Source organism: Anolis sagrei, chromosome 1 (assembly GCF_037176765.1).
Source record: "Anolis sagrei isolate rAnoSag1 chromosome 1, rAnoSag1.mat, whole genome shotgun sequence".
Lineage (NCBI taxonomy): Eukaryota > Metazoa > Chordata > Lepidosauria > Squamata > Dactyloidae > Anolis > Anolis sagrei.
The window spans coordinates 252090396-252118218 of record NC_090021.1 but is presented as its reverse complement, the minus strand read 5'-3'; the positions used below and the strand labels follow the sequence as shown (position 1 = coordinate 252118218).

The 27823-nt window shown below is 36.8% G+C and overlaps 1 protein-coding gene across 4 annotated transcripts; it reads right to left on the bottom strand.

The window, feature by feature from the left end:
• Positions 1 to 27823, bottom strand: ZNF143 (zinc finger protein 143). 4 transcript variants are annotated; one of them, XM_060767069.2, is made up of 16 exons: positions 27720 to 27823; positions 19819 to 19937; positions 19341 to 19433; positions 17950 to 18033; positions 17665 to 17751; positions 16793 to 16989; positions 14688 to 14762; positions 13255 to 13371; positions 12317 to 12392; positions 10816 to 10941; positions 7985 to 8164; positions 6074 to 6301; positions 4212 to 4360; positions 3504 to 3665; positions 1500 to 1646; positions 1 to 726 (listed from the first exon to the last, which is right to left on the bottom strand). In XM_060767069.2, exons 2-16 carry the CDS (start codon positions 19928 to 19930, stop codon positions 643 to 645), a joined length of 1917 nt encoding a protein of 638 aa, XP_060623052.1. In that variant the 5' UTR covers positions 19931 to 19937; positions 27720 to 27823; the 3' UTR covers positions 1 to 642. The 4 variants fall into 4 exon arrangements, with proteins under 4 accessions (XP_060623052.1, XP_060623068.1, XP_067318748.1 ...); XM_060767085.2 differs by having other exon boundaries at positions 17665 to 17745; XM_067462647.1 differs by lacking the exon at positions 27720 to 27823 and adding an exon at positions 27149 to 27555.

Here is a 27823-nt window from a genome sequence, read left to right as displayed (position 1 = left end):
TTAGATTGACTTCCTTTAATATTGAACAAACAAAGCTTTGCTTTTTTTTACATAATCCGATGAGATAATACAGTTTGACTTGCAGCATGAACAGTTTATATTTACAATCAGTGAGGCAGGAGGGAAAGCAAAAGAAGACAAATCTTCAACTTGTGCATGAAACACAGTTCCAAACATCATATTTACAAAGTTTTCAAAATTCAGAACTTTATATTAGAAACCATGAGAATTGTTTGGCTTGCAAAGGATTTTTGAAATGATTATTGTTATTATAGTTTAGATATCTGAAATATTCAGTAATGCCTTCATTGTTTTTTTGACTTTAAGACTCACCCCAGTATCTCTATGGTACCTTTTGCTTGTCTGTAGTCTGATTTGGAATATGATGTAAGTATAAGCAAGAAAATTTAATATAAAACCCTAATTCCATAGTCCTGGGTAGAGAATAAGTCCTAATAGATGAAAATCATCTATTCTCAAAGTTCATGTACATAAACATTATAGACATGAAGCATTCTTCACTCTTCTGTGAACAGTATCAACGAGCAAGAACACATCAAACTGTGCATGGATTTCAACTGGCAATTGTTGACAGAGAGCAAGGTATGATTATTCCTATTGTTCCTTTTGCCTTGTCAGCAGTTAATCATCAATTCCAGGTGTTTCCCCCTGCTGTATTCGGGAAGCTATTCGAATGGCTTCTTCCAAAGACTGTTGTTCTCCGAGCTGCAACAAACAAAGTAATACATTTAAATGCGTTCTCTGCATCAAAACTAAAACACGCCATTTTAAAATACATTTTAGGTTTCTGACTAGGTTAGAAATTAAGGGATTATAGCAACCAGCAATTGTAGCAACCAGTGACCAGGATCTAATAAATTTGGGTTATGTTTTTCAACCCCAAGCAGCAGGATTTTTGAAATGATGATTGTTATTATAGTTTAGGTATTTAGGTATGTTTGTATGACTGCACATTTTCATACTAAGTAAACATAATGAAATAGTATTTTAATGTAATTGCTTATTTCTTAGCAATGACAGTGTTCTTGGTATATTGCACGCAATGTAGAATTTAGTGCCTCTTCTGAAAAGAAAAAATACATTTGTAAGACTAATAAATTCTTTATTTAGTACAGACCCATTGAAACTAATGGGACATGCTAGTTACCACTTATGCAAATCCCAATCATTGCAATGGGCTGATTCCAACTGAGCGGAACATTACCTTTAACCCATAAAGCTGTGCTCACATAACTCTGGGGTCACATTGTAAACTTTTAAAAGCTATCATTGTTATTCTGCTGTAGTAAAAGTCATGCAAGATGGCAGTCAATTTTAAAGCATTTAATCAGAGCAGGGATAAGGACAGTACAGAATGTGGACCACATGTATCCTCTGCACTCTCCTTCTGCACCCTGTCAAGTCCCTCATCAGTCCCCTTACTCTCAAAAAATTAAAACTAAACCTTAGCAAGGCCTACACGAGAGCATCCTAATTACCTGTACTGCAATTTGTGTCCCATTGGATGTTGCTAGCAATGTAACAGGCCGAGATTCTGCAGTAACTAGGTGATGTCCGTGTGGTTGATGCCCAATTTCAGGTGAAGCAGAATGGAACGCTGCCAGGTCTTGGGCCACAATGGCAACCTTTACAACAAACACAAAAACTTCTTGAATGTGATAAGAATTACTTATTTCTTAAGATTCTTTTTAAAAAATGATTTTCCTCATTCTTTAAACTGTGGATTGTGCATTAAGTAGAGCATACAGAATAAGTCTCTATATCTGAAGAAAACACTGTGTCTGAAAGAGTAGTGCACACATATCCTATCTATCTGCAAAGGATGCAGTTTCAAGTTCTTCCTAGAGAATGCAAATCTGGGAGGAACTGTGCTCATTAGCTATTTGGACAAATAGGCGGTGAAAGGGAACTCTCCATTGACTCTGGGCTCTGCCTTTCCTCATAGAATGATCTATGCCTGGCAGGTGAGCACAACAATGCAGGTGCAACAGCAAACAACAGTACATTTTTATTCTCTAGTCTGGGCCTGTACTACAGAACTTTGTAACCTCAAGCAACTGGAGTTAAGTCCTGTGCCCTTAACTGGAGTTAAGGGCACATGACCCTTGCCAAAAAAAAAAAAAAAAACCTAAATCAAAGTTGTTGTTTTTTTAACCTGAGAGAACACCTCTTTGGGACTATCTAGAGAAAATATGGTCCATGGCCTCAGCATTACTACACCATTGCCTCAAAACTACATGGCAATGAGAGTGACTGGTCTCGCGAAACCCTCTTACAGTACCGAGGCAACGGAGATGTTGGGAGGGGAGAAGCTGACTACCCACAAAACTTTACTACTACCACATCAGCTCTAGATGATGAAATATGGTTTTCTGGGGATGACAGATGGCGACTACTGGATGGCCTATGTTCTGTATATGAAACTAGAGCTGATGTGGTCCATCCAATACAATTTTCTGAATCAGCACCCCAAATCACGAAACTGAATCTAAAGTTGACCAAAAATTGTTTTGTAACTCTTTTGGTACTAATGTTAGAGAGTGGTCAAAGTAGTCCTTGGTAAAAAAACAAAACAAAACAAAACAAAAAAAAAACACACTGCTCTAGATTCTCCAGCAACTTCCAGCAGATGGTGACCACAGAATACTACTGGAGGCCTTAAAGATTCCTAGATAGGTGCTCTCTCTAGCAATCTCTAGATCCTCCAGCATGCCTCTATGATCAACATCCAGCAGAAGTTGAACAAAGAGTTGCACTGAATGATCTAGAGATTCATAGAAATAATGTCTTAATCAAATCGGCTAAAGTCAAAACTGCAAATGTGGAGGGACAACTGTACATTAATAGTTGTGAGATTGTAACCTATAATCCTATAGATCTTGCTAAGAAGACCCTAAATTAAACTAGCAGTCCAGCAGCAATATAACATAACCTTTTCCCACATCCCTCCTCTCTCCAGCTCTCCATGCTGCTTTGAAACTGGACCCAAGGGCTCCTTATCCATCCAGAGCCCTTTCAGGGATATGCAGCAGACACAGTGAGGGAAGGAATTGCCTCCTTCATTTCGAACAGATTCCAGTGTTCTCCCAGGAGAAATCCTACACTACAACTGTCCAAGCTACCTGCCTATTATTATTTTACTGACACAAAAACACAGTATGTCACAGCAAACAAGATATATATGCTGGATTTCATATCACAAAATCACCAGTCGAACAATTCCCAAGCATATTATTATTATTGTTGTTATTATTATTAGCGGTATTTATATACCACCCTTCTCAACCTCGATGGGGACTCAGGGCAGTTCACACTACTAAACTGGCAAGAAGACCAAGGACTTATATACAATAATTTTAAATTAGACAAAAATGCTACAGCAACGCATTTAGTGAGTGCTGTTATCTCTGTCAGTGGCATCTCTTTGTGCCTTTTAACACACACACACACACACAACACATATATATTCAGTAGGCATTCACCTGCTGTCCTTCAGTGCCCTCTGCTGTAACCATTGCAACAGAGTGTGTCCCACCAGAGGAAATAACGGCATCATGGGCAGGGACTGTGATGGTAGTGCCATCTTGTGTGACCATGGTGATAGTATTTCCAAGGGCCTGCATGTCCGCCTGAGAGATGTTAACCTGAAATAAAACATAACTCAGTACCAGCATCCCATCTGAGTCAAAGAACCTGGTCATTATGCATTTCCAGCTAGGACTGTGCTTTTTTCATATAACAATAAAAAGTAAAGTAACTATTAAAATACAAATTAATATCATTTAGGATTCTTTATTTATTTAGGTTTCCAGTATTTGTATGTATGCTCAAATAGAGCAATCAAAAGGCAATAGCAGCAGTCCTACACCAGCTGCAATCCTGAAGTAGCTACAAGCCAGAGTTGTGAGTCTTTCCTTCAACTTCTCTTTTTTCATTTGCAGCCCCCACCCAAATCTGGGAATTTCCTGGTTGATAACGAACAGAGAGAAAAGAAAATTGCTGGATGCACCATAATAAACATCCAGAGGGACCTTCAGATATGCTCTGGAAGTCTCTGACAATGATGTATCTGCTCTAAAAATCCAAATTACGCAACAACCAAAAAAGTGAGCACCATCATAATTCACTAACAGGATTCCAGCTATCACCTTCTATTCTGTTGGGATGGCTTTAACATCACAAATACTTACATGCTGGGTCCCATCTTGGGAGATAAGTGCCACTTGTTGGCCTAGCCCTGTCTGCGTCACTGTAGCAACCTGTGCAGAAACGACGTCTTCTCCTTCAACACCTGTTACGTAAGTTATCTGAGGTCCTTTCAGAACATCATCACCTTGGCCTATGTAATTAGAGGAAGAGTGACTTAGTTCCTGTGCAGCCTACACTAAAATCAGTTGAATCTGTCCTATTTGCATATAAAATAAAACAAGCAAGTTGAAATTTATTCTATGTTTGCATAAGTTTTAATCTAAAATAAACCAGTAATATGATTTATTTCTGTAAAACATTAATGTCTACCTATCAGCACTGAGGCACAAAAATATCAGTGGTTTATTCATAAATATATTCATTAAAAAAAACTCAGAGGAAAAAAGGGAGACTGCACTGTGTAACAAATTCTGTACTAATGGAGTATCCAAAAATTAACTGAAATGAAATGTAATTTTCTTTTGTATGTAGAGATAAGAAGCCAATCATTTACTTTAAAAGGGCTTAAGTTTGTATTGTATCAGGAACAGGAAGAGCAGAAGAGACCACAAAATCCTTCTTGTGAATCCAATTAGCTTGAAAACAGACCAATTATAAACCTAAAGAATTAGCAATAGTAAAATGTAATGGAGAAAAATGGTTAACTTTGCAACAACAATAACAAATAAATTAAAAAAAGATAGGGAGGGACAGGCTGTGGAATCCAATGTCATACTGGGATCAATGCTACTGAAGTTTGCATCCTTGAATAGAGGATGGACATTAAAATTATCACATTTTCACATGCAATAAACTATTCGGAATAATGGACCAAGATTTGCCTTCCTGGAAATGGAAAAGCTCCTTGTGTTTGCAAAAGAGACCAAGATCTGACTAGAGGTTCACACTTGAGTGAGCCATTCCAACACCAAAGTACAGTGAAAAGGGTGACACATCTGCTGTCAGAATGAGGGAGGGGGACATTTTTTGTTGCTGATTCTCCACAATTATCATCCTGAACACCTGTTTTAATAATTTAACGTATAGTTATATGTTAGTAGTTAGTTATTATGGGTTTTTTTCTGTCCACATGTATTTTGGCATTGAATTTTTGCCATTAGTATGTTGTAAACTGTCTTGAGTCCCCCCCCCCCCCCGAGGTGAGAAAGGCGGTATATAAATATAGCAAGCAAGTAAGTAAGTAAATAAATAAATGTGCAATATTATCTATAGACCTATCATCCCATCTCAGAAAGGGGGTTGTAGAACTGGAATAACTGGAGAATGTTGCGAGCAAAATGACACAGAGTGTGGAACACCTTCACAAAAAGGAAAGCTAAAGTGTTTTGGGTCTTTGTAATTTGGCAAAAAGGTATATTAAAAATTATACATGTATATACAGTATGGGAAAAGTAAAGATTATTTATTATCTTTTTTCATTATACTGGATCACAAAGTCATTTGTGACTGCAGTTTTAAGAGAAAGTACATTTTCACAGGATCCATACAAGAGTCCATACTAATGAACTAAAAACGGTTTTATTTTTAGCAACCTAAAGAAGATGCAAAAGCCAAAGAGGGAAGCACTGAAATACAATACAATACAATAAAATGTTAAAAATAGATACAGATATACAGTATAACTTTGACTATTGTTAATTTGGCTAATTCACTTTTAAAACAATTTAAATTAGTGGCAGTAACTACATTTCTGGCAGTTAATTCTTTTAAGAGGCTTTCTTGCACTCTAATTTACCCCTTTCAGAGTGTTTTAAGTGAAAGGTATAAATTGACAATAAGGATTAATAGCTGGGATTGTTAATACGAGAGGAAACTGAATGGACAATGATAATCAACCACATACCTGGAGTTGGCTCAAAAAATGCTTCTTGCTCCTCCTCTATTGGCTCAGTATCATTGTGCGCTGTCCTTTTGTGCATTGCAAGTGTAGAAATTTGTTTATAAGTTTTCCCACAGTGATTACAATTATAAGGTTTGGAATGTGTATGTACAACATGATGTTTATATAAACTGGAATATTCTGTAAATCGCTTATCGCAGCCGGGGACTGTACATACATAAGGCTTCTCACCTAGGCAGGAAGATACCAACATTGAGAAAAATATATTAAAATGAAAGCAGAAGAAGTATGTGCAAGATAATGGAAACAGGTAGCAAAAAGTAGTAAAAAGTGTGACATAGGGCTAGAAGAAGAACGATGGGCTCATCATAACAAAAAGTATGCCACAATACATTAAGAGTTCGTTTAAAAAAATGTGCTTGCCACTTCATGAGGAAAAGTATACAAAATCTTGCCTTTAACTGGGACTAAACAATGGTTTAAAAAGAGATTAATTTGTACAATGCAACATTTTAAAAAGAAATAGCAGAATGAGGCAAATTTTATGTAGACAAAAGTATAAAGAAAAAAAGATTGAAGCCAGTTCAGGTAAGAAAATATCATAGCTCTGATTTCTGTGCACTGCAATCTCTGATCCATTTCAGAATCCCATATGGTTGCATTTTCTTAAAAACAAAACAAGCAAAAAGCCCACAATAACAGAGTCAAAAAACTGCCTAATACTCAGCATGCATTTCCAGTTTTGTGCTCTATCACCTGGTCTTATTAGCTCCTGCTGTTAACTGCTATCAAGTTGACTTTGGTCTTCAAATTCACTGCAAAATTGCAAAAATCATAGAGACCTAGCCAAGATGTTTTGGGCTATTAGTTAATCCAATCCGGGTTTTAAAAAACCCTTCATCTTATCATTGGAGGAGATCAAGTGCATGGCATATACACTTGCTTCCGACTGTTCCACAATTTTTCCACAGAACACAGTTTGCGAAGCTCTGAAAATTTGTGTTTACAATTTACACCTGTTAAAAGATTTCCATTTAGCATAGCAGTTCTTGGGCTGGGTTGTTGTGAGTTTACTGGGCTGCATGGCCATGTTCCAGAAGCATTTTCTCCTGATGTTTCACCCACATCTATGGCAGGCATCCTCAGAGGTTGAGGTATCTGTTGGAAACTAGGCAAGTGAGGCTTATAAATCTGTGGAATGTCCAAGGTGGGAGAAAAAAACTTGTCTGTTGGAGGCAAGTGTGAATGTTGCAATTGGCCACCTTGATTAGCATTGAAAAGCAGCTTCAAAGCCTGGCTGCTTCCTGCCTGGGGGAATCCTTTGTTGGGAGGTGTCAGTTGGCCGATTGTTTTCTGTCCGGAATTCCTGTTTTGGAGCGCTGTTCTTTCTTTACTGTCCTGGTTTTAGAGTTTTTTTAAAAAATATTAGTAGTCAGATTTTGTTCATTTTTATGGTTTCCTCCTTGTATGTTTAAGTTATCCATATACTTGTGGATTTCAATGGCCTCTCTTTGTATCCTGACACGGTGGCTGTTAGAGTGGTCCAGCATTTCTGTGTTCTCAAATAATATACTGTGTCCAGGTTGGTTCATCAAGTGCTCTGCTATGGCTCACTTCTCTGGTTGAATTAGTCTGCAGTGCCTTTCATGTACATTCCTTGATTCTTGTTTGGGTGCTGCGTTTGGTATATAGACTTGTCCACAGCTATCCTCTAATACAGAAGTTGCATTCATTTTTTTTTCATTTTCTCTGTAGCTTTCAATCACCGAGAAAACATTCTGAATTCATTTTAAGAGTATGATGGAGGGTCCCTTATTTTTGCAGAAAGACGTAAGTTACTATCTAAACACAACTGGGAAGAAGATCTTGGAGATAACGCTTGATGCAAGGCATTATAAAATACAGTTCAAATACCTGTATGTATTCTCACATGATTCTTGTAATTAGTTGCACTTGCAAATGCTCTCCCACATCCTGGCTCTGTACAATAATAGGGTCTTTCCCCCGTGTGTGTCCTGATGTGAACTTTTCTGATGTTAGATGTTGTAAATGATCGACCACATCCTTCAAAGGGGCATTTGAAGGGCCTTTCACCTAGAAATAATTTTAAAAGGTAGAAAAATCAGATTTTAAAAATTATCTTAAGCTTCAATTCAAAATCAAAATTTCATATTACATATGTCTATTACTGAGCAGAATATGGATCTGCATTTAAGTTACAAAACTAATCGCAGGTAAAATTTAAAGAAGCCCTTTAAATTTAGTGGGTCTGACTTATTAAACATGCATATAATGTTTAATTATTTCAGTGAACATAATGGCTGTAACCAACAGGCATATATTTAGCAGAATTGCCTGTCCATACATAGTTCTTGTCAATTTATTTTTTAGCAATTTTACCTCCTCTTAATCAAACAAATAAAACAAGCTTGGTGTGTTTCAATGTGATGTGCAGGTTCTGTATCAGGAACAGTTAACACAGACAATGCTGATGAAGAAACCCATTGTATGTTATCTTTCCCATTGTGGTTCTGCCTTCACTGTCCCTGTGGCCAAATCACTGAATGCGCACACACCATAGATTAGAAACAATTAGAAACTGCTGAGTAGAGATGATTATAAACTACCCATTAGCTAAATTGTTCAGGTTGTTTTGTGAATCACCCCCTTTCCACAAATAATTAGAAGGTTTTTCTGGTACTCGACAAATAGCAAAAACCAGAGGGTGGCAGTGGTAAGGACTCAAGGCAAACACTTGGTAATTTACAGTCTTTTTAAACAAATCAATTTCAGTGCTATGGAGCAAATATTTTAGAAAGCAACTACAATCCAGAACATTAATATGGTGAGTTCCTGAGTTTTAGCAGCAATACAGTATTCAACTGTATCCACAGACCCTTTATCTCATATCATTTAAGTATGCTTAATGTTTCATGGAGCATTAAAAAGTGCTGCTTCAGGAAGAAAATATATATTTTGGGAGCTACAGGGTTCCGTGCATTATGGTCATTGTAAATATTGAGCAATGTTCAATTATCCATCTGTACGCAAAATAAAATAATACAATGACATTGGTTAATATATGGTCTTCTAGATTACTGAAGTCTGAACCAGAATAGCTAATGATGAAGGCTAATGGCCAACAGTATCTGGATGGCTAGACATTTCCTGTCTCTGGTATAAAGATTAAATGACTGGTATTAAATTCATCCATGCTGCTATTCTGAGGAAAAGCATCTGTCTTACTTACACAGAACGATTTTATGCATGGCTATACTGAACATGAACCCTACAAATAATGTTATATTGTTGGCGTACCCTCCTGCTCCTGTGCTGTATTTTCTCATGGGTTTTTGCTAAGACCTGTCGATTCTCTGTATACTGTCATGCCACAGAGAGAAGCCTAAGAGGGATGGGTGAAAAGCACAGTTTTTATAGTTCAGCGTATTACTGATACCATTATCAAACACCTGGCTACTACTGTATAACATATAAACTAGAAAGCTTTAAAAATGATATCTCTGAAAGGTAACTTTTAGTTTCCTGGTAAAATAATTTCTTTAGTAAGTTTTGCCAGTTTCTTGCCAAAAGATGCAAATGTTTAAATGTCATATTGTCATAGCTTAGCACTGTGCATAACATTGCTGTCATAAAACAACCAACCTATACTAACATCAACCCATAGCAGACATTCCTTAAAGCAAGTCTTTACTTTAAATAATAGTATTGTACAAAAATGTCACACAACCTGTTTGTAAATTCTATCCTTGAAACTCTTCACTTTGTTCAGAGAGCAGAAGCAGGAGGGACATGATTACGCTAGAAGTCAAATGTTGGACTCGAATGAAGACAATCCAAATGAGAATATACTTGCCTTTCTTGTTGCCTTAACTCTTCCTTCTTCATTCTCCGTGGATATTCCACAACAGTTTAAAACTACAGTACAACATTATGAGCTAAATTCAACAGATGTGAACTTAGTTTTAATGGTGGTGAAGACCTTAAAGAAATGAGTGGGAGTATAATAATAATAATAATAATACTTTATTTATATACTGCTCCATCTCCCTGAAGGGACTCAGAGCGGTTATTATGCTGAATTCTCCCTCTCCCTGTTCAAACCTGTCCCTCCAACTCTTTTCCTCAGTAGGAACCGGAACGGAGCCCTGCTAGAAGACCAAAAACTGGGGAAAGGGGCTGTGAGCAAAAAAGTGGCAGGTAGAGAAAGGGTTCACTACTTTGAAATCGATTTTCCTGCTTCTTGGCAGGGAGCTGGACTAGATGGCCCACAAGATCTCTTCCAACTCAATGATTCTATGATTCTATTACGGAGTGGGAAAGTTATGACTTTCCAGATGCAGTTGGTGTGGAAATCCCAAGAGCCCTAGACATCATAGGGATGATGGGAATTGCAGCCAAACTTGCCCTTCCACTTTACATGAGTTTAGCACAACCCATGTGATTAGGGTATCAAGTTTGAAAATATTGTGGAAAAAGAATTAGCAGTGAAATCCTATAGCTGTCTACTCAGTGACACAACAAACTGAGAAAAATCAGAGTTACTCCCTGGTGTAAGATTCAGATGGAATTGCTGGAACAGGTAGAAATTCAGAGTAAAGCTAGTTTACCATGAAGTCACAATGAGTCACACTGATTAAACTGATCCCATAAAAAGTTATTTTTTTGTAAACTTTTTTTTTACTATGAATAAAATAACAGAAACTAAATTCACAAAAATGATGTACCTGTGTGTGTCCTGATGTGTTTCTGTAGGTCTCCTGAAGTCTTGAAGCTCTTTGTGCAGTTTTCTTCTGAACATCGGTATGGCTTCTCTCCAGTGTGGGTTCGGACGTGGCTTTTTAGTCCATAACCTTGAAAAAGATTATATGAATGTTTTAAAGTCTAAAATGCTCTAATGGTCAGTCGTAAATGTCCACAGTATAACTGTGGTGCTGATTACTTCTTAATGATCTCTTTATGCCAATGGATTTGTAACTGGAATATTTCATAAACACTTTTATAATTCTGCTCCTGCTAGAAAATCAGTTGGAGACATTCATTGTTTTGAATGGCAACTATTTTAAAAAATCTAATGTTTAACACAGTATTATGGTACAGATCATTACTCAAGTCAATACCAAATAATAAATACCTTATAAACAATGAGATAACAAAAATAATACATTTTATTATCTTATTTTTCATTAGACTTTAAAAAATCAATAAAAGTGAGAGTTGCAAGTTATCATATAATAATAACTTAATAAGAAATTTATTTTTATACCCTGCCTCCATCTCCCCTAAGGGCCTCGGGGTGGCTTACAAAGGGACAAGCCTAGGGAGCACAAAGTTAAAAGCATAATAGCATCAAAACAAAACCAAATAAAACATATCACAATAAAACATAACATCATAAAAACAGTACCATACAGAACAATACAAGTGCTGAATTCAGAGGACTCTGGGTTTGTGCATATTCCTAGATAGAGCTAAGGGAAAGTGAAAAATTTCAGAAGGCAGAGATGGGAGGATAATGTTCATGAGCATTAACATGTCAGGATTGGAGAGCGGAGGCCCTAAGTGCTGGAACTTAGGTAACTTTGGGCCAATTATTTTGGAATTGCCTAGTCAAAGGCACAGCGGAACATCCATGTTTTAGGTTCTTGCGGAAGATGGATAGGATAGGTGCTAGTCTAATTGCCCTAGGAAGAGAGTTCCAAAGCCGGGGGGGGGGGGGGTGCCACCAATAAGGCCCTCTCCCTCATCCCCACCAACTGCGCTTGAGACGGCGGCAGGAGCGAGAGAAGGGCTTCCCCGGATAATATTAGCGCTCATGTTGGTTCGTAGAAGAAGATGCGATCTCGAAGATAGGCAGGTCCTGAACCATTTAGGGCTTTGTAGGCTATCGCCTGCACCTTGAATTGGGACCGGAAACTTATTGGCAGCCAGTGGAGCTGTTTGAACAGGGGAGTTGACCGCTCCCTGTAGCTTTAAAATATTTAAATATGGTTATTATGTCCCCTCTCAGCCTTCTTTTCTCCAAGATAAACATGCCCAGCTCCCTCAGCCATTCCTCATAGGGCATAGCTTCCAGACCTTTAATCATTTTGGTCATCATTCTCTAGATTTGTACCATGGTACAAATCATTACTCAGGTCAACAACAAATAATATATCTGAGAGATTATTTTTCTTATAAAAAGTATACATCATAAATAAAGGCACAATAAGAATTCCATGACCTTACCTGTGGCAAAAGCTTTTCCGCAACCTGGATGTTCACATTGATACGGCCGATCTCCTGTATGTGACCTTTCATGTACCTGTTGAAAATACCATTTGTTTGTCTGTTTATCTTGGACATATGCAACATCTCACTAGCCGTAGCACCCGCATTGAGGTCACATGAAGTAATGTAAACTTCTCAAGGACTCCTAATATACACATAAACAGCAATGGGTAAAGGATCCTGTGTTGAATAGAAAGTTCAAGTTGGATCTACATGAGTCTTCATAACCACTTGCTTTGAATGCACAACTTGGATATCACAAGCACTTGGCATTTTGTGTAAAGACAGTGGTATTCTGCAGCTAAAACTTTTAGGTGGAGTATTAAACAACACAGCGCCCCTTTACTGACTGCAAATGAGGAAGAAATAGATCTGAACTGAACAGTTCTTATGCTGGCATAACACCTTATTTTCAGCCAAATTGTACTGTCTCTTTGGCGTTTTCGAGAGGAAAAGGGAGAATTTGGAAACTGGCAGATAGTTCTCTAGTGTGTTGGGGTCCAGGAAGGACACTTTCCAATAATGCCCTCACCACAACCTCATTTAGACAAAAAATCTGCCTTGAGGCTTTTTCAATTCTTACCCAATCTACTAGTCGTCGTCCCCCCCCCCCCCCCCCCGGGTTGCTTTTAACAGTCACAAAAGGCTTGGGCCCAGGATTCATGTGATTGTTCTCACCTCTCCAAGAATCCTGTACATATACAATAGTCTAATAAACAAAGTCACCCGTGTAAAGAAAAACAACTGAAGAAACTGGGGACCTAAAAACACCAGAGCGTAAGAATCTTTGGGTTAAAGACACAAATTAAAAACACTGTCTGCTCAATTCTGGCTATGTCTGACCACAGCCTTATTGCTCACAGTGACTGGAAGGGTTGAATGCTTCTAATAATTACCTTGAGATGATGTGCAGTAGTATACAGTTTTCCACAGCCTTCATAATCGCAACGGAAAGATTTCTCTCCACTTGAATGTTTTGTCGTCACTCTTGTACTATGGCTTTGTAAGACAATCTTAGAGAAAAGAAATTCCAACATAAACATTTTATTTGTATGTTTATAAACACACACACAATAATTCTTGAAAAATTATTTTGGCATAAAACCCAAGTCAATTGAAAAGCTGTATACTTCCATTGCAATTTAAATCTCAATATTTTCTTACTCATTTCTTAATTATTATAACAAAGTATTTAAAAGCTCTTAAGTAGGGTGGGCTGCAATACCACCCCAAAAATTATACTAAGGTACCTTGTACCACCTTTGAAACTGAGAGAAAGAAGTTTATAGCACAAGTTTTCATAGACTGGGTCTGTTTCATCAGATGTATATATAAAATATATCATGTATTTCTTTGATCCTAAGATACCATCAATTGTAATACATATGCTAATTTTCCTACTACCAACAGAAAAAAAAGCTTTATTTTTATATTTGAAAAACCACCCTTGATTCTAAGACACATCCCATTTTTAGATACGTTCATTTATATAGGGAGAGTGCATCTTAGAACTGAAGAAATACAGTAGTAATCTTCAAAAGGTTTTCTTACACCCAAATAGTCACATCAGTATCAGGGCAAAAAGCACAACAGTGAACACTGTCCAACAAAAAATTGACAAGTGTTACCTTTGCTAAGAACATCTGTCAATGTTTACCTGTCATTTATGCTTTCTGTTTTTTAGAAACGGTATTGATGCTGGGATTTAGTCAAATCTTTGGTACATGTGTGTCGTATCAACTGCCCACTCCACCCCATGCGAAAAATAATGAAATCACAACTACTAAGCAGAATGACATCTGTTTCATTCTAGTATTGCTTTAATGAATATGTGTCCTCTGAGTCACAAACATCCAACTTAATTCCTACTCCTAGTTACAAATGGGGGTGAAACAATAGGAAGTGAGAGAAATCTACCGCAAAGGATGCTTGGATGTTTGATGTTTTACCATCCTGTGGGAGGCTTCTCTCATGTCCTTGCTGGAGATGACAGAAAGGAGCTCACCCTGCTCTCCCTGGATTTGAACTGCTGGCTTGTCAGTCAGCAGTCCTCCCAGCACAAGGGTTTAACCCATTGCACCATTGGGGGCTCCCACCCCATAGCATTGAACCATGGCAGTTAAAGTGGTGTTAAACTGCAATAATTTTACAGTGTAGATACATCCTCAGTCACTTTTATTACTTTATTTTTCAATTATCTTGGATGTTGAACAATGCTTCTCAAAATGCAAATAAATCTGGAATGCATTGTACAAAAGAAATAAAGATCCATAATGAAAATAAGTCAGTAACCTATTGTCCATCAATTAAACTGTATACATTTATATACCTGCATTTTTTTATCTTGTTCACTGTCACCTATCATCCCAGTGCTACTAACATTGTCACTTCCATCAATTGATACCTATATAAAAAAGGAGAAATATAGGTCAAACAGCATACTTCCCATGATTGTTTTAAAGAGAGAACAGACCATCCAAATGTCCATACTTTTAGAAATTATAATCAATTAAAATTGCATTCCCTCTTCTTTTTGCTAAGGTTGTAAATAAACAGACATGTACAAAACAACACATTTGAGCCCAAACGAAACAAAAACTAAACATGCCATGGAGCAGGTTAACTCAAGAATGGGATATGCTAAATGTATCAATCTAATCTTGGCCAGAGCGGGTGTAATTGCATTTTAGTCCCATGACTGTTTTGAAAATTGATAGCATCTTTTCCTGTTCACTAAACAAACCAACAAATATGAAAATAATTAAATAAATATTATATTCCAGTTCACTAAGGGATTTTTTTTGTAGTTAATGTAAAAATAATAACAGACTATTTCTGAAATAATTGCTCTCTAACATGTTTTAGCTATAACCTGGGGGAAATTGTTCTTAAAGAGAACAGGTATACCTCCACAAACAATGCCTCTTACAAAGAAGCTCCTTTTTACAGAATCATTTATCTTCCCATGGAAGCCCAACCCAGCTGTTGGGTTGCAGCAGCATTCAGTTACACGAGGAGAGGCAAGTAAGAAATAAAACTTGTTGTTGTTGCTGCTGCTGTTGTCTGCAGTAAACAATAGAAGAAAGCTTGACCCAAGAAATAGGGGAATTCTTTTCTAGATTATCTTACTGTAGCTCTGTGTGCTTATGTACAACAGGCAAGGTAAACAGTTGCTTCCAGAATCACTACTTGCAGTATTAAGTGCAAAACAAGAAAAAGCAAATGCAATTAGTCTGCCTCACTAGCTAATATGAAAAGTGTAAATTTCACCATAAAAATAGAAATGATAAGGTTGGAGCTGTTAAAAGAAAAATAATTCTGGGTTGCATTTGGAGGAAACTTTCAGGTGGTCTCTAGAATATTCAAAATATTTTATTATTATTCATGCAAGGCATACCTAACCTGATTGTCTAAGATGTGCATAATGTTAAGTTTTGGAAAAAAATGTGTAGAACTGTTCTTTTTGTGGTGCAGGAACCTATCCCTATTCTTTCCATGTTATTTGGAACCAAAGTTTGTGTTAAAGTAGAAACCAGGAACACATCTGTTTATTAACTCAGAAAGCTGCAGGCAGTTGGACCCAGCCTAGACGCAACAGTTCATGGACCAAAAACTTATTGATGAATAAGCTTGAACTTAGAACCTAAGTAACAGACTTCACACCTTTCGTATGAAGCAGGACAAGGTCTCAAGTGAGGCATCCCACCTGCTGTGGTTTATCTTCATAAACTCTATGATAGTCACAATAAAGAATTCTGGCCTAAATAAAGGACCTTTGCTAAATGTCCAAGATCCTGTAAGATGCATCTAATATTGTGTAATATTCCCTTACAAAAGTGCAAAAGAAATGCTATCACCAAGCAAAGTTCTGGAGACAGAAGTTCAGGAGGTCTCTTAAAGCTCTGGATGCAGTCTGCTCTAAACTATACACAGACGAACCCTCAGTTGTTAGGTCTAGAAACCTAAAACAATGTAGGTCCCTGTTACTGATAACTTCTTCATTTTGGAATCCAGTCTCCTGACTGTGTTTGTTCTACTAGAGTAGACTTTGCATTGAATCACAACTGAATTTACTGTTCTCTCCCCAACAGATACTTTGATTGATGTTAACATTTTGCTTGCAAGCCGTCTACAAAAATAAAATGACTATAGTTGTTGGAGGCCAATTGCTCATAGGCAACAGTGACAGAAGTAAGTGGTTGGCCATCCCCCTCTACCCAGGATGGTGAGAAAAACTGCAATCAAATATTGCTCTAACAGACAGAGGCTTACTCTCTCTAACAATAACATAATGCATTAATGCCATATAAGTAAATGTACAACAATGCTAATCTGTATATACCATAATATATATATATATACACACACACACACACACACACATATAACACAACATATAAAATACAATTAAAATTAGCTGAACTACCAATGTACCTTAGCTGCGTATTGTTCCAAAGCACTGATAGTATCTGGATCGATGGTAGCATCTCCTGTATGGAGACCAGCCACTGTGCCATCAGCCTGAATAGCTAAGATGGTATCCGACTGTGGCATCTGCACTGTATGGTGAATGTAAGCAGTGGTCCCATCCTCCAGCTGTACTGCTTGTAGAGCACTCTGGTCATAACTGTCTGATGAATTAATTTTAAAAATATTAAGAGCCAGACCTTATTGCTATGTGTATTTCCCTAAAACATGGACACAATTAAAGAAGAAATATTGTTGGTCTTCCAGGTGTTTTGGACTTCAGCTCCCAGAATTCCTGACCACTGGACAAGCTGGCTAGGGCTTCTGTGAGATGGAATCCCAAACACCTGGAGGGCCACACGTTTGACACCTCTGCTTTAACAGATCAACCGTGATTCTGAGCTTTGAAAAGGGTTAATTATATGGCAAATTTGTTTCCAAAAAGATGTACACACTTAACTATATATTTTACATTCTTGTTTTCTTGAAACAATCTCACTGGAGCTTCTGGAACAACAATGTTACTTGATTGTTAATTGCTAAATTCCAGATGAAAAACAAAGTCGTATAGTCAGCATTGATTGCTTTCAATATTCAGAGTTTCCGCAGAGGCTCTGGGTTCTTCCACATAGAAAATACATAGAAAATATGTGGAAGTTATGCCCCTACTCCCCTCAGTGGGAAACCTCACTGAGTTTTGAGTACATCTTTATTGGAAAGAATCATTCAGAAAAAGATAAATCTGGATAACAACCCCTCACATTTCATTTACTAAGAGAAACTTTCTTTTCACTTTCTTTTTCTGATGGAAAATAAACCAGACATCTAATGTAAGTTACCTTTTGAAGCATGATGGATGAAGGCTGTTGTTCCATCTTCAAGCTGAACTGCCTGTCCATCTTCTAAACGAAGACTATCTCCTACATCAGAAGATGAATTGAACAACCTGATTTTAAATTCCTGTCAACACATTCTTAATATTAGAAAATATATTAGTTAAGAAAAGCAATCTGCATATTATAACAACAGTAATGTATAATGATTAAATGTTGTTAGTTATATTGAATTCTGACATCAACAGCCTTAAACTTGTAATCAATGTAGCATACTTATGGTATACTTACTACTCTTTGGCATGGGAACATGCTGAACATAGGCAGCTGAACCATCTTCTAGTTGAATCACCTGGCCATCCATTAATTTGCCATCTGGAATATATGCACATTGAAAATTAAAGATACAATTGCCCAGTGTATGATTTATATGCAGACCCATTTCTGAATTGAGTCCACTACATGCAAAAGTTATATGGGCCCTATGTAAAATCTCTGCATTCACTGCCTGGGGAATAACCTGAAAGAGATTCTTGTGGACAGAAACATAAATACAATTTGCTGTTACACAGAGAGAGATCTATTTTGGGACCTGTCCAGTTAGTGCAAAAAAGTAAGATATTATTTCAAGCGCTACTCTTTTACTGGATATTTGAAATACATTACAGCATTTTGTTGCATTTTGTAAAATATTATCACATCACGTCAAATATTATTTGCTGTGAGCCAAATACATTACAATACAGGCAAAATATCTCTTATCCAAATTGATTTGGGTCAAAAGTATTTTATATTTTGGAGTTCAAAAAATGGAATACCTGTATTTGCAAATATGCACACAATGGGTCATTTCCAATAATAATATTCTTTAAAAATCCATCCCAGCTGTTTTTCTTCCAGCATGAACATTTTTCACTATTACTTCCCAGATTTAGAGAAATGTGTTTTCTCCAAAGCAGATTCAACTGAGCATAGGAACAGATTCTTATGATGCAGTGGACCCCTCAAAGCACAATGGGGTCTACTTTGTAAGCATGCATATAATTGTATGCTTAATCATCTAAAGATACATTAGATCCCATTTCTTTAAATGGTTAAGCTAGAGGAAGGAACCACCAGACAATAGGTCTGACCCAGCTCAGGGCCATTGGTTCCAACGTATCACCTACAAACAGAAATCTACCTCCAAGCGAGAATTGTGTGAATCAATCTGAGAGAGTAAGAATGCACACACTGTATGTGTGTTATGTGTGACAATACATTATGGATGCATATGTGTGCATATATCAAGATTTAGATATAAATACTTTATGCATGGATATGCATAAGAGAGTATTTGGACATATACACGATAATATGTCATTTTTTTTGCTTTGTCCAAAACATTTAGCCAGCAAACGATGAACTTCTCAACTGAAAAGGGCACTTTTATGGATCAGAAGTTTTGAGGAAACGTTTTTGCTATTGTTTGTGAAACACCTTTTTATCTATGGTGCTGGTATTCAAGCCTTGCGCAATGCAGAGGTACTGTCTGTATCTATATTAATAAAGACTAATCATGTTTGATATTCTGTTAAGTCTTTTTATTTGTATGGACATGGTTTGGCTTTGTAAATTGATACTGGTATGAAAGAACATTTTATGCAATTTATTTAGCAAATTTACATGGGAATGAAACATACCTTTAGAATTATGTTGTATGTACGCAGTGGAACCATCAGACAATGTAACTGCTTGTAAGCTGACTCCTTCCATGTTGTCTAAGTTGTCTCCATCTAAAAACAAGAAAAATGTTTTAACTTTGCTGGGGTTTTTAAAGATACAACCGACCTTTAATGCATAAGATACTGTGAGAAGATATTTCAGACTATGGGAAAATAAGGTTTTACTATTTGGTAAAGTCATGGATTTTACAGTGAACTCCGAGACTCAAAACATCCCTATGTTCTAGAGCAGTGGTTCTCAACCTGTGCATCTCCAGGTGTTTTGGCCTACAACTCCCAAAAATCCAAGCCAGTTTACCAGCTGTTAGGATTTCTGGGAGTCAGAGCCCAAAACATCTGGGGACCTACAGGTTGAGAACCACTGTTCTAGAGATTCGCTGATATAGCTGATTTGATATGTCACTAACTGAAAATGAGTATAATTGGCTTCACTTACCTTGAACAGCTACAGCTTCTGTCAAACAGAGGGTTACATGCTGCGCCTCCATCCCCCCTCCAGAAAACTCCGCCATTCCCTGGGAATCTCGATTGATCTGAGCTAATAACATTGTCTATCTAAACATACAAGAGAACATATATAATATCAATTCAGAATAGTATTGCTCATGTCACATGTTAAACAGTGTTTTTCTTCAAACAAAATAATACTTATTTAAACATTTGTGTCCTACCCTACATCTGAATATCTCAGAGCAGCTGTACAATGACATCAGTTTAAAACAAATAATAACAATAATTTTAAAATATTAAAGACATATTATCTAGAAGATTTATTAAAACCAGATTAATTTAAACCTCTTAAAACAATTTCTAAATAATGTAACCACAGGACATGCATAGCCCAGACAAAATCTGATATGCCTGATAGCTTAACACATGCTAGATTTTGACTTGCCACCAAACCAATCCCAACATTGGCACCAATTAGGCATCTGGGGAGAGGGAATTCTACAACTGTGGTGCCGTTGCAGAGAAGCTTCCTTCCTGTATCCTCCAAAAAATACTTTTACTTCTAGATACAGAAGAGGGGTCCTCCAATAGACTCTATGTATACTTGGGCAAGTATACATAAAGTCTCTTGCTGAAGAGGAGCATGCATAATTATAATACTACATATCTCTTGAAATGAAAGAATATTATTATAGCCATCAGAGATTTATATTCCTGAATATTTTTCAATATTTTAATCCTCAGTAAAGACGTTTACTTACAGTGTTTTAATAGCCCAAAACGGAACAAATAAGTAAATGTTGAGGCCAGCAATCCAGACGTTGCAATCCATTTGAAGCATACATTTCCATACTGTGTTACAGGTATGCTAGTGTAACTTGTAAAAAAAAGGCCTGCACTAATGGAAATACTATCCTTGAAAGTTTAAAGACCTATACATTGTCTATACATTGTACACATATGTTTACATTCAATCTCTCATTATCTCAATAAATGGGAACTTAATAAATTTCCTGATTTATGCTTCCATTTCCAAACAAAGTTAGTTTGTACAGTTTTTGTGGCATTCCCCACGTTCTAGTTCTACTGAATCATGGTAGTTTTACAGGATCTATAGCCTTTATGTTACCTAAAAACACCTTGGAGGCATGAGAATATTGTAATTATTATTGAGTTAACAAGCAGAAATACAAACATACCTTTTTATTCAAGTAGGCTTTTAAAACAAATTTCTTTAAAAAAGAAGTCGGGGTGCTGTATGGTTTTAGTGAATTCTTCATAACAGTGTTTTATTAACTTAATTGTACTTTAACCAAATTGTTTTAATAATTGCAGCGTGTTTAATTCTATTTTAATATTTACCTTTTGTGTGTTTTTCATTGTAGAACTTTCAAAGTTGTGAGCCACTGAATATTGCAATTCCAAGAAAAAAGTGGAGTAGACATAAATAAAAAGAGGAAGCAGAGGAGAGCAGGATTGGCAATCATGATTTAAGAGAGGGGGTAACCTATTTTTTATTATTATAGTAAAATATTTAATATGTCAGTTTATTTACACAAGCAAATATTAGTGAAGCCTAGCTACAGCTGGCAGGACAAGTCACAATTTTGCTGACCTTATTATAGAATTATAGTGGAATTAATCCCATGCGTCATCAACATAGTTTAGTTTAGGAAATGGGAGCTCTTGGTGGTGCAATGAGTTAAACCCTTGTGCCGGGAGGATTGCTGACCAATAGGTCAGCAGTTCGAATGTGGAGAGAATGGGTTGAGCTCCCTCTGTCAGCTCCAGGTCTCCATGCAGGGACATGAGAGAAGCCTCCCACAAGGATGGTAAAACATTAAACATCCAGACGTTCCCTGGGCAACATCCTTGCTGAGAGCCAATTCTCACACACCAGAAGCAACTTGCAGTTTCTCAAGTTACTCCTGACACACAAAAAAAGTTTAGGAAATACTATAAATCAAAGTAAATTGAAAAATACACATGACCTCACTCGGTAGCAAATTTTACTATTTTAACAATATGATCCTAGAATAGTATAGTCCTATGTATGTTCGCCCACACATACCACTGGTTCAATAGGAATTAATCCCTAATATTAGGACCTCTTGATTTCATTCAGACTTTCAGTTGAGTGCTCCTAAAGTTCCTGATATAATCCAATCAGTAGTCTTTCACTTTAAGTGGCTGCTGAAACCTTTTCAAGGGCTTTTTTATTACTAGCACATTTTCAATATGGCATCTTTCTTAATTTGTTCTTCTTACGTGTTATCTAATACAAACAAGACTGATTCTAATCTCACGTAATGTTTGTAAAAAAGCATAAGCCTGTTTGCAGAATCATGTTTAGAAACTTTTCTAAAAGTGTAGAAATGAGTCCTGCATCTACTGTATATCTAGTTTATCTACACTGAATATATCGTACATCTTGATTACGGACGGGCAACTTGTTACTGGAATGAAAACTCCCATCCACTCTTGCCACCACAGCCAATGATGAGCTAAACGAAGTTGCTGTCCAACTCATGAAGCTTCACAATTACCCACCTCTAAAAGTATAATTTATATGTTGAAGACCTAATACACTTGTGTGCTATTAAATGAAATGAATTACCTTAAGCTTTAAAAAAATGTTTGTTATCCAGAACATTTACAAATGGAGCCAGTTAGACTAGCATTAATATCTTCTGGGGAGGCCCTGCTCTTGGTCCAATCCCCTTCACAAGCGCAACTGGTGGGGACAAGAGACAGGGCCTTCTCAGTGGTGGCCCCTTGCTTGTGGAACTCCCTCCTGATATTAGACTTAGATATTAGATATTAGCCCCCTCCCTCCTAGTTTTCAGGAAAAAAGTGAAGACCTGGCTATGGAATCAGACATTTGGGGAGTAGTGCAATATGGAACTGGCACAGCAACACGAATAACGACTGGACTAGATGTGATATTTTTAACAGCTTTATTGTATTTATGTTTTATCTATTTATGGTTTATTTGTTTTATTATTTTTGTGGTGCATTGTACTGTATATTTGCTTTGATTATGCGGCATTGAATATTGCAATCTGTAAGCAACTCTTAGTCCCCTTTGGGGTGAGAGAGAACGGGATAGAATATAGTAAATAAATAATCATTATAAAATGTAGACCATAATGAACTCTACTGAATTACCAGAACACTATTTCTTATTTGTATTCTGTATTTGAAATTAATATTCTTTTAATCTAATTCTCTACAGCTTAAAAATATTTTTTCCTAGGGGAAAACCACATTTTATTATGCAATTAGCAGACTTTTAAAGCAAGTTTCACCTGCTGTTGATATAATTACATTGCTGTGTGTCTTCAAGTAGTTTCCAAGTTATGGTGACCCCAGATCAAGGCTTCTTTGTTCATAAAAGGTTTGCAATTGGCTCCCAAAGGCTGAGAGTGTGTGACTTACCAAAATGACTCTTATAGTGAAACACATTCAATTTAATAATCTGTCAGCACCCAAGGTTGCAATGCATTTACTAATTATATAGCTGACAATGAAATGGACTGCACATTTATGTTGAATAGTAGCAATAATAGTACAATGTCAAGAAACCGAGAAAACTCTTAGAACTATGAAAGCCCTTATGACACTATGGCTTATTACTCCACAAATAAGGATGAGGTCTTGAATTCTTGCATGATTATCATCCCATGTATGAGTTTTCCCTACTATTTGAACACTTGGCATTCTTTACCTTTGAGGTCACAATACCTAAATTTTAGGTGAATTCATTTTTCTTGGGTTGCCTCTTCCCAAAACAGAACACAGGTAACAAAAATGCAGGCTGTAGGAAGTACATTAGGGCTCTTGGCATCAGTTTTCAAGAACCCTGTAGACACCAAAATCTATGCTCAAATCCCATTATATATAATAGTACCTTTTATATAAAATGGTAAAATCAATATTTGCTTTTTGAAATTTGTTTTTTAAAATATTTTCAAGCTTTGAATGGTGGAATTGGTGAATAAAGAGGGCTGACTGAATAAAAGAACACTCTATTGTACACGCAAGGGAACATGTCTCCAAAGTTAGTCTCCAAAGTAAGCTACGTTGCTAGGTATTAATGTAATACATAAATATATCACATGCAAAACAAATCATTTTAAATTTTTTTCTTCAAATTGATAGTTTTTAAATTTAGCAATACAGTAATTGATAAATCATCTGCTTGGTTGACTTTTTACTTTATCAGCAAGCTAATGAACTGGCCAATTAATGGTGCACACTCAATTGTAGCCATACAGAGATCTAGGGTGAAGAGATTTGACAACTAAATGAACTGTTGGAATTTAAAACACAATTAAAGGTCTACCCAATCTGTTTTGACCTATTAATTTAAACTTAGGTTTAATTGAAATGATTTTAATGCATTTTAATCCTATGTCTGTCTTTTAAAGTAAGTATTTTAGTGGTCATAAATATATTATGTATTTTAAATGACTGGTAAATAGTTTCTAGGCAAAGTACAAGGTGTTGGTTGTGATCTTTAAGTCCCTACATCAGGTATGGGCAAACTACATCCCTCCAGGTGTTTTGAACTTCAACCCCCTCGATTCCTAATAGCCTAAAAGCTGTCCAAAATACCTAGAGGGCCAAAGCTTGCCCGTATCTGCACTACATGGTTTGGGTTCACGTTACCTAGATTACTGCCCTCTCTCATACAATCCGCCCTTTAGATTGGTGACCATCACCCAGAGGGCCTTCTCATCGGCTGCCCCAAGTCTACAGAATGCCTGCTGGAAGAGCTCTGACAGCTAAATGAGCTGACAGAATTTAAAACACAACTGAAGACCTAGCTCTTCCAGCAAGACTACCCAATTTTATGTATTATTTGTATTGGTTTTAATCTATGCATTTTAGCTGTTAGATTCTGCCTTGGGTTGTCATTGTTTTCAATAGCAGACTGGTCAGAGTGTCTGGCAACTGGGCCCCCTTAAATATGAGGCAATATATTTTTAAATTTTAGTAACCTTTGAGTAGATTGAAAATATAATAGAAGCTTTGAAACTCCCTCCCAATTGAGATTAAAACTGCCTGTTTCCTGTTATCTTTCAATAATTAGTTGAAGACCTACCTGTTCAAACAAGCTTTTGATGAATGAATTCAATTGCTAATGACAGCAAGGTCAATTTGAACTGAGCTTAGCGAAATATACTATTTAATTGATGAGTCTTCGCAATAATTGTAATTGGTTTTAAAAGTTTTTAATGCTTAATATTTATTTATCCTGAGTCTGAATATTTCCAATTTTTCCAGCTACTGGTTGTTGATGTCGGTTGATGTATTTTTATCATGTTTTTATTTTTCTGGTTTTGTTTTAATTATGTTGTTTATCTGTAATATGTTTTTAATTGTGTTTACTTCATAATTTTGTCTATGTTAGTTCTGGTCCCCCTGTAAGCTGCCCCGAGTCCCTTCAGGGAGATGGTGGTGGGCTAAAAGAATAAGGTTATGATTATTTATATCTTGTTTCTGGACATTATTATGCTTTGTGTCATTTCTGTCTTGTTTTATGTTAAATGTGCTTTTGATTTGCATTGTATTATATTGTGAGCTGCTTGGGTCCCATTAGGAGAAAACCACAATATAAATAAAGATTATTACTACTGTATGCAACTAAAATGTACATTGTTTTACCATTTCAATATAATTCTGATTAAATCTCTTTATTATATTTACTACTGTATGCAACTAAAGTGTATATTGTATTACTATTTCAATAATTGTGATTGAATATCATTATTTGTTGTTGTTTAAATAAATTAGCCACACAATATTGATTAGGCATCTAAGAATGTTCAGACAATGAAGTTTCCAATAAAAGCAGTTTGGTTGTTTATAGGATTTTAATTTTGTTTAGCATGGAACATGGTGATCTCAGAAATGTTTGTACATTCTATAGGCAAAGATGGGTGAAGGCAGCTCAACACTGAATATGATTTTAAATGCTTAGTTATGTTTTACTTTGATCGTTTATGTCTTATATTTGTGTGTTTAATTGCTGTTGATTTTGTATTATATTTTAACATGCTGGAAACCGCTTTGGGTCCCTGCATGCAACTAAAATTTACACTGTATTACTATTTCAGTAATAATTTTGATTGAATCTCTTTATTATTACTATTACGGCACGTGACTAAAATTTACATGGTATTACTATTTTAATAATTTTGATTGAATCTATTATTATTACTGCATGTGACTAAAATTTACATGGTATTACTATTTCAGTAATAATTTTGATTGAATCTATTATTACTGTGACTACAATTTACGTTGTATTACTATTTCAGTAATAATTCTGATTGAATCTATTATTATTATTACTGTATGTGACTAAAATTTACATTGTATTACTATTTCAATAATAATTTTGATTGAATCTTTTATTACTGACTAAAATTTACGCTGTATTACTATTTCAGTAATAATTTTGATTGAATCTCTTTATTATTATTACTGTATGCAACAAAAGTTTACATTGTATTACTATTTCAGTAATAATTTTGATTGAATCTCTTTATTATTACTGCATGTGACTAAAATTTACATTGTATTACTATTTCAGTAATAATTTTGATTGAATCTCATTATCACTGTGACTAAAATTTACATGGTATTACTATTTCAGTAATAATTCTGATTGAATCTCTTTATTATTACTACTGTATGCAACTAAAATTTACATGGTATTACTATTTCAGTAATAATTCTGACTGAATCTCTATTATTACTGTATGCAACGAAAGTTTACATTGAATTACTATTTCAATAACAATTTTGATCGAATCTCTTTATTATTACCACTACTGCATGTGACTAAAATTTACATTGCATTACTATTTCAATAATCATTTTGATTGAATCTCTTTATTACTGTATGCAACTTAAATTTACATTGCATTACTATTTCAATAATAATAATTTGAATTGAATCTCTTTCCACTTGTGTATTTTTTAAAAAATCATTTTTGTCTTATACAAATGAACTGGGGCCTTGCAATGGTGAGCGAGCCCCTTTGTCTCCTGGCCATCAGTACCTGTGGACCCTTTTCTGCCCCTGAGAAGGGTGGCCCTGTCCTCCGTTGCCTACTTTGAGCTCTGGCTAGAAGAGGACCCACAGCTACACCCGCTGTCAAAATTGGAGGCACAATGGAAGACCCATTTCTTCGGGCAGGCCTACCCAGTCCAACCCTAAGCCATGAATTGTAACTTACTATTGGTGTTTTAATATTTGCTCTGTGCATTTTAATGGCGGTGTTTTATCTGTGTGTTTTAATTACCTTGCCATGAAACCGTGAGGGGAGGCGGGTAACAAATATGATGATGGGTAGATAACATGTTTATTCCGATTTTGAGCCCCGCCTCGCCAAAAGCGTGCCACCTCTGTACGTGTGGATGCCCCACAATGGGTCTGGCGTGCTCAGCCCGGCCTCCCATCCCGGGGGTGCGGAGGAGGCGACCGTGGCGCTCTCCTTCCCGCTCACCCCGTGACGCAGCCCCACTCTGCAGGATCTCGCATGCCCCCGAGATTCCCCACGAACTCGTTTATTATTATGATTCCCCCTCCCGAGGGCCAGGAGGCGTCGCGGGGGAAAAAGAGCGGGAAGGGCCTGGAGGAGGGAGGAGGCAATATGGCGGGGAGGGGAGGGGAGGCGGCCGGGCGCCTCATTCCTGTCAGCCTCAGTGCGAGGCGCGGCGGCAGCTCCCTCTCCTCCCTTCCCGCCTGGCTCCGCTGCCTCTCGCGGCCGAGGGCCCCGTCCGGCCCGGCCCAGGAGCGAGCGCGGCGTCCCAGCCGGAGATGGCGGCCGTTAGAATAAGGCACACTGGGTAAAAACACATTTATATACGAACCTCGCCGAGAAATTTTCCAACAATTCCTCCGTCCGACCACCATGCACCAGGACAGGAAACGGCCGTCTCCGCGCGCCGCCCAGAGTGGTGCGGGCGGGCCCCGC